The sequence below is a fragment of the Armigeres subalbatus genome, chromosome 1, assembly GCF_024139115.2.
Source record: "Armigeres subalbatus isolate Guangzhou_Male chromosome 1, GZ_Asu_2, whole genome shotgun sequence".
Lineage (NCBI taxonomy): Eukaryota > Metazoa > Arthropoda > Insecta > Diptera > Culicidae > Armigeres > Armigeres subalbatus.
Window position 1 is genome coordinate 210,011,114 of NC_085139.1, and position 12,187 is coordinate 210,023,300.

Sequence of the window (12,187 nt, forward strand, 5' to 3'; positions counted from 1 at the left end):
ATCCCGGCCAGCACCGCGGGGAGGTAGGGATAGGAGTTTGCTGGGTAAGAGGCTAAGGACCGCGAGATGGGGTCTATTTTATTCTTTCAGGTACGCGAAGTACCAATGGTACGCTTTACCCAGCATTTGCCGTGCCGTTTATTAAAGATATTAACCATGAAATGACAGCACGGGTAAAGTTAAACCCAACTATAACTTTATGTTGTTAAACACGGAGATCAATTTGTTGCATCAACTTAAACGAAAATTTACAGGTTTTGATCGAACTCTGTGTGGCCACCACCACGAGGAGGTTGCTGGGTGAGAGGCTAATGACCGCAAAATGATGTTTATATTATTTTGTTCCTTGAGCTACCAGCAACGGTACACATTACCCAGCATTTACCATGCCATCCGTGATATACTTTCTATGAAAAGGGTTAAGCAGAATAATTCAAATGCATCTTCGTCCTTACTTCCAGTCGTCTGGGCGTGAACAATGGAGGCTGTTCAGTGTATCATAAAACTAATCGGGAAACGATGGTCGAAATTGGAGATTCAGTTCGTGGCAAAGATATCTACATCATTCAAACTGGTACTAAGTAAGTTGCAATTTTTTTTAATTCCACATAGCTTCGGCTACGGTTTACATTTGCTCCATTTCACAGAGATGTCAACAACAACATCATGGAGCTGTTGATCATGGCATACGCCTGCAAAACGTCCTCCGCAAATTCCATCGTCGGCGTAATTCCATACCTACCGTACTCCAAGCAATGCAAAATGCGCAAACGAGGCTGCATCGTGTCGAAACTGCTGGCCCGAATGATGTGCACCTCGGGCCTGTCGCACATCATCACAATGGACTTGCACCAGAAGGAAATCCAGGGCTTCTTCGATTGTCCGGTGGACAATCTGCGAGCCTCTCCATTCTTGCTTCAGTATATCCAGGAATCTGTAAGTAAAGCAACTTATGGTTTTATCAAGCAAAAAAAGTGCTGATTGGGTCTGATAAAAAAAAAACAAATATGGTTCTAGATCCCTGATTATCGCAACTCAGTCATCGTGGCGCGTAATCCCGGCTCGGCCAAGAAAGCAACTTCGTACGCCGAACGTCTACGACTGGGAATCGCCGTGATCCACGGAGAGCAGAAGGAATCGGAAACGGATGAGGTTGATGGCCGAAACTCGCCCCCACTGCTGCCCAAATCTCGCACCATGGACGTCTCCGGTGGAGTTCCGGTGCACCCGGCTAAGGAGAAGCCTCCAATTAACGTGGTGGGAGATGTTGGCGGCAGGATCGCCATCATGGTGGTAAGTCTCTTCCATCTTCCATGGTATAGATGATTATTAATGAGGTTACCCCCAGGATGATCTCATCGACGACGTACAGTCGTTTGTGGCTGCAGCCGAAGTGCTGAAAGAGAGAGGAGCCTACAAAATCTATGTGATGGCCACGCATGGACTGCTCAGCCAGGATGCCCCAAGGTTGATCGAAGATTCCCCTATCGATGAGGTATAACAATTTGCAACCCCTCCATAAGGTTGCGACCTTCTAACAATTCCAATCGTATTTCCAACAGGTTGTCGTTACCAACACAGTTCCGCACGAGATCCAGAAAATGCAGTGCCACAAGATCAAAACGGTGGACATCAGTATTTTACTAGCAGAAGCAATTCGTCGTATTCACAACAAGGAATCGATGTCGTATTTGTTTAAAAATGTTACCCTCGAGGACTAGGCAAGCCCAATCTAAAAGACGATGGGCGCCAAAACTACTGAATGGAAAACTACATACTAAAAAAAAACGCCTATTTAGGAAAGCTGTGGTAACTAAAGGGAAGAAGTATTACAATATGGAACTAAATATTTGGGCCAAGCCTGACAGGACGCTTCCCTTGCGATGCCGCTGCAAAAAGCAAAAACAAAAATAGTCAACTGCTATACCTGTTCAGATCACATGAACCTCTATGTTTCGTCTTCGGAAGAACGATCTAAACGGTGGTTTGAAATGTTTGAGGGCCACTGCATTCATAATCGATGATTTTAAGTACAATGGAAATGATTCACAATTTATATATTATACAACACTGATCACACTTTTTTAATTAGCATTTTCAAAAGCAAACAGAATATCACTATACGAAAGCTGAATAAAGTATCATTATTAAATGGTCATTATTCGATTGACATGATGACAATCAACCAGAACACGCAATTTCTCTCCCCTCGGATATGTGATCTTGATGCTATGGCTGGGCTTACGCCATAAGCATTCGATCCGCCATTAGTGGCAACGCAACCGCTGCACTTGGCACGGTGCCCCCGGATCAGATAAACGACTGGTATGACGGCGATTGTGAGCAGTTAGTGGAAGATGTAACTGCCAGTGACGTCCGCCGTCTATGCAGTGGACGTCCACAAATCCCAAACTACCTCACCGTTGGGGTTATCAGGCTTACCTGTACCTGCTCAAGGGATACATGACGGAATAGCGAAGAGAGGTGAACAATACAACGAAAGTTCGACGCAATTGCATGCACATAGAGTTAGGGTTTGAAAGAACCAACGATTTAAAAAATAGGTACATTTTTAATTGTATTTTATTTTCCATTTGATATTCCTGGGTTTTGGGTTAGTGGGAGGTAAGGAAGCGTTGCGGCCTTACAAAGTTGGTCGACATTGTCCTGCTCAGGTGTTTTGACATACCTAGGTACTCAACGGTACCTACAACGGAATTTGAAGGAGCTTCTCCTCGGCTCCGCGAGTGGATTGCTGGCCGGGCTGACAGTGGTTGGTAGTTTGAGGCGACTATGCTTCTCCAGGTCCTCTGGATAGGTTGCCGACGAGGCTGTAGTCTTGGACAAATGGGAGGGGAGGGCTCGATGACTCTTTGTGTCGTCTTTCCGGCTCCGCGAGGTAGGCAGCCGACACGGTCGTAGCGTTGGACACGTCGTGGGCGGAAGCTTAGTTCGAGATTTTTTCCCCAGTTCTCTAGGGGAACGCAGCCAGAGATCTGCAGCGTTGAACACATAGGCGATTTGTCGAAGATTTTTCTCGGCTTCACTTGGACACGTAGATGGGGGGGCTTGAAATTCTCTTTGATACACTTTCACGGCCTCAAGGGGCAGGCAGCCGACGAGGCTGAAATGTTGTACACGTGGGCGGTTGGTCGAAGCTCTCTTGGCTCCACGAGGATGCCGCCAGTGATCTGGAGCATTGGAAACGTAGACGGTGGCTTGAGATTCTTCCTAATGCACTTTCATGGCATCGAGGGGACGGCAGCCGACGAGGCTGAAATGTTGGACACTTGGGCAGTTTGTCGAAGCTCTGTCTCGCTTCCGCGGGATGAGCTGCGACGCTGAACACTGCGACGATTGGGGATTCTTCGAGGTTTGTTCCCATCTCGGTGGGATGAACAGCCGGCGAGACGGTAGCGTTTAGTACGTGGATGCAGCTTGAGAAATAGTCGAGGTTTTTTTCCGGCTCCGCGGGACTCACGACGCTCTATGGGCTTTTCTATCGGAAGGTCATTTGGCCGAAAGTCATTAGGCCGAATGGTCATTAGGCCGAATGGCCGTTAGGCCGAATTAGCAAAAAGAAGCAAAAATTGAAAAATTGGAAGTTCATCCTTCACCATACCCCTTCTTCTTTCTTCCTTGTTGCATCTTCCATCTTCTATCTTCTTCCTTCCTCATTCTTCCTGCTTTCTCCCTCCTTCTTATTTCTCCCTTCTTCCTTCTTGCTTCTTCCTTTTTTCTTCTTCCTTTTTTCTTCTTCCTTCTTCCTTCTTCCTTATTCCTTAATCCTTCTTCCTTCTTCCTTTGTCCCTTTTCCTTCTTCTTCTTTCTTTTCTTCTTTCTTCTTCCTTCTTCCCTTCTTTTTTTCTTCCTGCTTCTTTTTTTCTTTCTTCTTCCTTCTTCTTTTTTCTTTCTTCCTTCTTTCTCCCGTACTGTTTCTTTCTTTTTTTCTTCCTACTTTATTCTTCCTTCTTCTTTCTTCCTTCCTTGTTCCTTCTTCCTTTTTCCTTCTTCCTTGTTCCTTCTTCTTTCTTTCTCCCGCATTCTTTCTTTCTTCTTCCTTTTCTACTTCCTTCTTCTTTCCTCCTTCCTCTTTCTTTTTTCTTCCTTCTTCCATCTTCCTTCTTCCTTCTTATTTATTCTTTCTTTTTTCCTTCTTCCTTCTTCCTTCTTCCTTCTTCCTTATTATTTCTTCCTTCTTTCTGCTTCCCTCTTCTTTCTATATTCTTTCTTTTTTCTTCCTTCCATCTCCTTCTTTCTTCCTTCTTCCTTCTTTCTTCTATACTTCCTTTTTTCTTCTTTCTTCTTCCTTCTTTCTTTTTCTTTCTTCCTTATTCCTTCTTCCTTCTTTCTTCTTTCTTCCTTCTTTCTTCTTCCTTCCTTCTTTCTTCCTTCTTTCTTCTTTCTTCCTTCTTTCTTCCTCCCTCTTCTTCTACCTTATTTGTTCTTTCTTCTTTCTTCTTTCTTCCTTCTTTCTACCGTTTTCCTTCAATCTTCTTCTTCGTTCTTCTTTCTTCCTTCTTCCTTGTTCCTTCTTTCTTCCTTCTTCGTTTTTCTTTCTTCATTCTTACTTCTTTTTCCTTTTTTCTTCTTCCGTTCTCCTTATTTCTCACTTCCCACTCCCCAGTTCTCATTCGGCATAATGACCTTCGGCCTAATGATCCAGCATCGAAGCTGTTCACCGCGCACACTCTTCAATATTCGGGACGTTCTAGGCTCCCTTCACCAGCACACTTAGTCCTAGCCAAATCAACGCTTCCCAAGGATCTTCTTTTACAGCTTTTCTCCGGTCAATCGAGAAGTCTGTATCCGATCACAGTCAAAATACGACTCCCCGACTAGTCCACGATCTTTCTCTCGAATCCCTCGATTTTCTCTTTCTCTGCACCCCTCCTTCGGCGTTTGGCTTTGGTATAGCGGAGATGGTGTTGCCATCTTTCTTTCAATTTTGCTTCCGTGGGCCGAAATAGGGAGAGGGGATAGGACAGTGGGTACACTTTAACTATGAAATAGGTGAAACGCCTCGATATTGTTTTCTATGTATATACATGTTATGCAAGTATGCCAATGGTTCGTCCATTGTAACTATATTCGGTAACAAAGAGAAGAATGCAGTACGGAGAGATTGCTGCAACACCTCACGAGGGCGAACGAGGCACGATATAAACGGGCGCGGAACAGACGAAACTCGATTTTCCGGAGGAAAAAGCGCCAGCAGGAAGATCGAGACCGTGAAAAAACGGAGCAACTGTACCGCGCTATGAGAAGTTGAACCGTTCACGTAAAAGCCACGTGCCGCAGCCTGATATGTGTAAGGACATAAACGGGAACCTTCTTACAAACGAGCGTGAGGTGATCCAAAGGTGGCGACAGCACTACGAAGAACAACTGAATGGCGATGTGGCAGACGAAGATGGCGGTATGGTGATGGACCTGGAAGAATGCGCGCAGGACATAATTTTACCGGCTCCGAATCTCCAGGAAATCCAGGAGGAGATTGGTCGGCTGAAGAACAACAAAGCCCCTGGGGTTGACCAACTACTAGGAGAGCTATTTAAACACGGTGGTGAGGCACTGGCTAGAGCGCTGCACTGGGTCATTACCAATATTTGGGAGGAGGAAGTTTTGCCGCAGGAGTGGATGGAAGGTGTCGTGTGTCCCATCTACAAAAAGGACGATAAGCTGGATTGTAGCAACTACCGCGAATCACATTGCTGAACGCCGCCTACAAGGTACTCTCCCAAATTTTATGCCGTCGACTAGCACCAATTGCCAGGGAGTTTGAGGGGCAGTACCAGGCGGGATTTATGGGCGAACGTTCCACCACGACCAGGTGTTCGTTATTCGCCAAGTACTGCAGAAATGCCGCGAATACAACGTGCCCACACATCATCTATTCATCGACTTCAAAGCCGCTTATGATACAATCGATCGGAACCAGCTATGGCAACTAATGCACGAATACGGATTTCCAGATAAACTGACAAGGTTGATCAAAGCGACAATGGATCGGGTGAAGTGCGTAGTTCGAGTTTCAGGGGCATTCTCGAGTCCCTTCGAAACGCGCAGAGGGTTACGGCAAGGTGATGGTCTTTCGTGTCTGCTATTTAACATCGCGTTGCAAGGGGTGGATTCGCCGACGACATAGATATTATGGCACGAAACTTTGAGAAGATGGAGGAAGCCTACATCAGACTGAAGAGCGAAGCTAAGCGGATCGGACTAGTCATCAAGACGTCGAAGACGAAGTACATGATAGGAAGAGGCTCAAGAGAGGTCAATGTAAGCCACCCACCACGAGTTTCTATCAGTGGTGACGAAATCGAGGTGGTTGAAGAATTTGTGTACTTGGGCTCACTGGTGACCGCCGATAACGATACCAGCAGAGAAATTCGAAGACGCATAGTGGCTAGAAATCGTACGTACTTTGGACTCCGCAAGACACTCCGATTGAAAAGATATCGCCACCGTACCAAACTGACTATCTACAAAACGCTTATTAGACCGGTAGTTCTCTACGGACACGAGACCTGGACGATGCTCGTGGAGGACCAACGCGCACTGGGAGTTTTCGAAAGGAAAGCGTTGCGTACCATCTATGGTGGAATGCAGATGGCGGACGGTACGTGGAGGAGGCGAATGAACCACGAGTTGCATCAGCTGTTGGGAGAACCATCCATCGTTCACACCGCGAAAATCGGACGACTGTGGTGGGCTGGGCACGTGGCCAGAATATCGGACAGTAACCCGGTTTAAATGATTCTAGACAACGATCCGACGGGCACAAGAAGGCGAGGTGCGCAGCGGGCAAGGTGGATCGATCAGGTGGAGGACGATTTGCGGACCCTCCGCATGGTTGGCATGGTTTTTTTACCCTCCAACCACCCTCTGCGTGGTTGGCGAAGTGCAGCCATGGACCGAGCTGAATGGAGAAGACTTTTATGTGCAGCACAGGCCACTCCGGCCTTAGTCTGGTAATAAATAAAAAATACTAGCAGAACTAGCCCTGCATTGCTCGGAATTGACATTTGGTTTCAACTTTTCAAATATCAAATATTTGTAGCTCTGGACACTGAATTGATTTATGTACATTGTACGTATGATTTGTTTTTTTTTTGTAACTAGCAGACCCGACGAACTTCGTTTCGCCTAAAATTGATTTATTTTCTGATTAGATCTCGAGTTATGAAGAAATTAGTTTTTTTTGTATGGGAACTCGAGTTATGAAGAAATTAGTTTTTTTTTGTATGGGAACCCCCCTTTCCAAAGCGGGGAGGGGTCTCGAACCATCTTAAGAACCTTCCCCGGCCCCAAAAACCTCTACATACAAATTTTCACGTCGATCGGTTCAGTAGTTTCCGAGTCTATAAGGCACAGACAGCACAGACTTACACCTGGAGATCGCCACTGCAGACAGAATCACAAATCGACCACGTTCTGATTGATGGACGGCACTTCTCCGACATTATCGACGTCAGGACATATCGTGGCGCTAACATCGACTCTGACCACTATCTGGTGATGGTTAAACTGCGCCCAAAACTATCCGTCATCAACAATGTTCGGTACCGACGACCGCCGCGGTACGACCTAGAGCGACTGAAGCAACCTGATGTCGCCACTGCATACGCGCAGCATCTCGAGGAAGCGTTGCCGGAAGAGGGTGAGCTCGATGGGGCCCTCTTGAGGACTGCTGGAATACAGTCAAAGCAGCCATTAACGACGCAGCGGAGAACAACGTCGGGTATATGGGTCGAAGTCGACGGAGCGATTGGTTCGACGAAGAGTGCAGACAGATTCTGGAGGAGAAGGACGCAGCGCGGGCGGTCGCGCTGCAGCAAGGTACCCGGCAGAACGTGGAACGTTATAGACGGAAGCGGAGACAGCAGACCCGCCTTTTTCAGGAGAAGAAACGCCGCCTGGAAGAAGCGGAATGCGAGGAGATGGAACAGCTGTGCCGTTCTCAAGATACACGCAAGTTCTATCAGAAGCTCAACGCATCCCGCAAAGGCTTCGTGCCGCGAGCCGAAATGTGCCGGGATAAGGATGGGAGCATCTTGACGGACGAACGTGTGGTGATCGAAAGGTGGAAGCAGCACTAAGAGGAACATCTGAATGGCGCTGAGAGTACAGGCAATGAAAGTCAAGGCAGCGGAGGAGATGACTACGTCAGTTCAGCGGACGATGGAAGCCAACCAGCCCCCACCTTGAGGGAAGTTAAGGATGCCATTCAACAGCTAAAGACCAATAAAGCAGCTGGTAAGGATGGTATCGGAGCTGAGCTCATCAAGATGGGCCCGGAAAAGCTGGCCACTTGCCTGCACAAACTGATAGTCAGAATCTGGGAAAACGAACAGCTACCGGAGGAGTGGAAGAAAGGGGTTATATGCCCCATCTACAAGAAAGGCGACAAGCTGGAGTGTGCGAACTTTCGAGCGATCACCATCCTTAATGTCGCCTACAAAGTGATATCCCAGATCATCTTCCGTCGTCTGTCACCATTAGTGAACGAGTTCGTGGGAAGTTATCAAGCCGGCTTCGTTGACGGCCGCTCGACAACGGACCAGATCTTTACTGTACGGCAAATCCTTCAAAAATGCCGTGAATACCAGGTCCCAACGCACCATCTGTTCGTTGATTTCAAGGCGGCATACGACAGTATAGACCGCGTAGAGCTATGGAAAATTATGGACGAGAACAGCTTCCCTGGAAAGCTTACCAGACTGATCAAAGCAACGGTGGATGGTGTGCAAAACTGTGTGAAGATCTCGGGCGAACACTCCAGTTCGTTCGAATCGCGCCGGGGACTAAGACAAGGTGATGGACTTTCGTGCCTGTTGTTCAACATTGCGCTAGAAGGTGTCATGCGGAGAGCCGGGTGTAACAGCCGGGGTACGATTTTCAACAGATCCAGTCAATTTATTTGCTTCGCGGATGACATGGACATTGTCGGCCGAACATTTGCAAAGGTGGCAGAACTGTACACCCGCCTGAAACGTGAAGCAACAAAAGTTGGACTGGTGGTGAATGCGTCAAAGACAAAGTACATGCTTGTGGGCGGAACCGAGCGCGACAGGGCCCGCCTGGGAAGCAGTGTTACGATAGACGGGGATACCTTCGAGGTGGTCGAGGAATTCGTCTACCTCGGATCCTTGCTAACGGCTGACAACAACGTTAGTCGTGAAATACGAAGGCGCATCATCTGTGGAAGTCGGGCCTACTACGGGCTCCAGAAGAAACTGCGGTCGAAAAAGATTCGCCACCGCACCAAATGTGTCATGTACAAGACGTTAATAAGACCGGTAGTCCTCTACGGACATGAAACATGGACAATGCTCGAGGAGGACTTGCAAGCACTCAGGTATTCGAGAGACGGGTGCTTAGGACCATCTTTGGCGGTGTACAAGAAGACGGTGTGTGGCGGCGAAGAATGAACCATGAGCTCGCTCAGCTCTAAAACAAACCCAATATCCAGAAGGTAGCTAAAGCCGGAAGGGTACGATGGGCAGGACATGTTGCAAGAATGCCGGACAGCAACCCTGCAAAGATGGTGTTCGCTTCCGATCCGGCAGGTACGAGACGGCGTGGAGCGCAGCGAGCGAGATGGGCAGACCAGGTGCAGAACGACTTGGCGAGCGTGGGGCGTATTCGAGGATGGAGAGATGCGGCCTCGAACCGTATATTGTGGCGTCAAATTGTTGATTCAGTGTTATCTGTATAGATGTAGACTAAATAAATGAAAAAAAATGAAGGCACAGACAGACAGAAATTCATTTTTATGTATATAGATTAGGGTTGCTCAAAAAACACTTTTTCAAATTGTTTGAAGGGCCGCCCTCTTATTCGGTTCTATTTGATGCCTTGATGCTCTGGACAAAATTTCAGCCAAATCGGTCAACGTTTGGGCAGTGCTAAACTCGTTGGAAGTTTATATGGAAAAATGTATGCAGAAACATCCAAATACAGTGATTTGCAGTTGGACGGCACAATTTACGATCAAGAACCATGATACTCATTCAGTTCTTGTAAAATAAAATACAGAATATTATGCTGAAAACCGCGAGAAGATTAGAGTTTATTACGCAAAGATATTAGCATTTTACTGGAGTGTTGTAGGGGTGAATTTATTTCTTTTCAAAGGTAAAGAGTTTATGAGTTTATGAGTTAAATCATGACAAAGGAAACCTCAAATCATTTTTGATTATGTAGATTGTTATATTCTTTACAAATTGAAGAAAATAGGAGGTTAGAGAAAGGGAGTAATGTAGTGATAGACAGAGTGATAAGAATAACATAGAAGGCTTTGGTTTTTATCATATATGTCAAATCAGTCTTCCAATGATTGTCAAGAAGTACAGAAGCAAGAATGAAACGCCTATGTATGATTCGCATCGCCATTCACAACACCAAAAACCCTCTACGAAGTGTGAAAGACAATTCGTGAGCTAAAGAACGGAATTCCGGCCGAGCTTATAAAAGCCGGTAGTGACTGGCTGAACGAAAGAAATCCACCAAGTGATTGAAATGATTTGGGAGGGAGAAAAAATGCTTTGGAGCTGGCGTGTTAGCCTCATATGTCCTGTCTACAAGAAAGTACACAGGCTCGACTGTGCTAACTATCGATGTATAACACTCCGCGATACTATAGATAGTAGAATCTATCATATATTCCACTATCTATACTCGATACCGTTTACAAGGTAATCTCCCGAATTCTGTTTAGCAGACTGCGCCCGTTTGCAGAGACATATGTATCGAAGCGGTTTTGAGAAGGGCGTTCAACAACGTATTAGACAATACTACTCTGCGACAAATCCTTCACGGAGAAAAAACTTTGGTAATTACAACCAAAAATTAGTTTGTTTCAAGCATAATGTTAGGTTGAATATGGCACAAACAAAATCACAGGTTGATTCAAACTAATACGTTGTGTTACGTTCATCATTCAATAGCCAATACATTAGCAACGGGTAAATTAAATAAGAATATTTAGTATTAGTGCGTGAAATTAAACACGGCTGCATGGGTCGCTCGCTTGCCAATGAACAACGAGGCAAGAATTTTCCTGCAATATGTACGATCGTTTCCGCTGAGCGGCTATCTATATCAAAACTGTACATCGAGAGGAGCTCAGACAGAACTGTGGTGATCGTCATCGAATGTAGACGTGTTGATGTCTGCCGTGCTCGTAGTATCGTGGATCCAGTGGAGCAAATTTCGGCAGGAAGAAGTGATCTGTTAAAATACAGAATACGGCCTTGCAGGGACGAACTGCTGCAAGTCGGGTTGCATGCTAATAATAACTGCATCAGGGCGTTTAGACTGAATCGCACACCGCAGACGTTGCCAATACAGCGAGCGAATGTCAAAGGTATCGCGTTCTAACATCGGCTAAATACCGCTATCTGGCAGGGTAGAGGAGAATCTATTAATTGCCGTAGCGCATACCTACACACAAGACCGAATAGCACCACTGGTTCGACGCGAGGAGCGACTGTGACAATAACCAAAGGCCTTCTATGATAATAGAAGGCCTTTTTGTTTCACCCAATTTCGTCTCATATCAACAGACGCTGACCGCAGCCGACCGAGAACGTGAAACCTCCTGCGGCCGCTATACGAGTCACATGAGAAACGTTCCGTGGCCATAGCAGGAGTGAGGCACAAGTCCATCATTCAGTACCCGCAAGCGACGCATTGATCCAGTCGAGAGTAGTGAGCGGTGCACAACGACGCCTGACGCGCAACAGGTCTCGTGTGTGCGTAAGTCGAGGGGCAAGCGCAGCGACACCATCAGAGCCATACAATGGGCCCATTGGGAGTACGCTTGAAAGTGCTAGATTTAAGAACTATTAAAAGAATAGACTAGCGATAGGAAAGGCTACACTGTAAACCTGACAATACTCTTTAAAGAGTAAAAATCACCCCTTATTTGGCAAGGTATGAACCTGTCAAATAATGGGTAATTTATTTTTTCATATAATGCGTATTTTATGCACATTTATATGCTCCGAGTTATTACTCATTAATGAGTGAAAAAAAAGTTGAACTTTTGAACAAACGATTGTTGCCCCTGTCGTCGTCGGCAGTCGGTGTCAAAAAGCAAAGCAAAATATTGCTGCTCCCGGTACCGCGCATCAGCAGACTTTGAGAACCAGCCTTTATCGGGATGATCCAGTATAACAAT

General features: G+C 46.3%; 1 protein-coding gene across 3 annotated transcripts in view; it reads left to right on the plus strand.

The window, feature by feature from the left end:
* The window catches only part of LOC134205720 (phosphoribosyl pyrophosphate synthase-associated protein 2-like), a 30,783-nt gene extending 28,631 nt beyond the window's left edge, over window positions 1-2,152 (plus strand). For all 3 annotated transcript variants that reach the window (XM_062681260.1, XM_062681261.1, XM_062681259.1), the window contains exons 3-7: window positions 462-581; window positions 648-936; window positions 1,018-1,293; window positions 1,349-1,495; window positions 1,563-2,152. In XM_062681260.1, coding sequence (XP_062537244.1) covers window positions 462-581; window positions 648-936; window positions 1,018-1,293; window positions 1,349-1,495; window positions 1,563-1,721 — 991 coding nt within the window. In that variant the 3' untranslated portion in view covers window positions 1,722-2,152. The remainder of the gene's footprint in view (window positions 1-461; window positions 582-647; window positions 937-1,017; window positions 1,294-1,348; window positions 1,496-1,562) is intronic.
* Window positions 2,153-12,187: the final 10,035 nt, after the last annotated feature.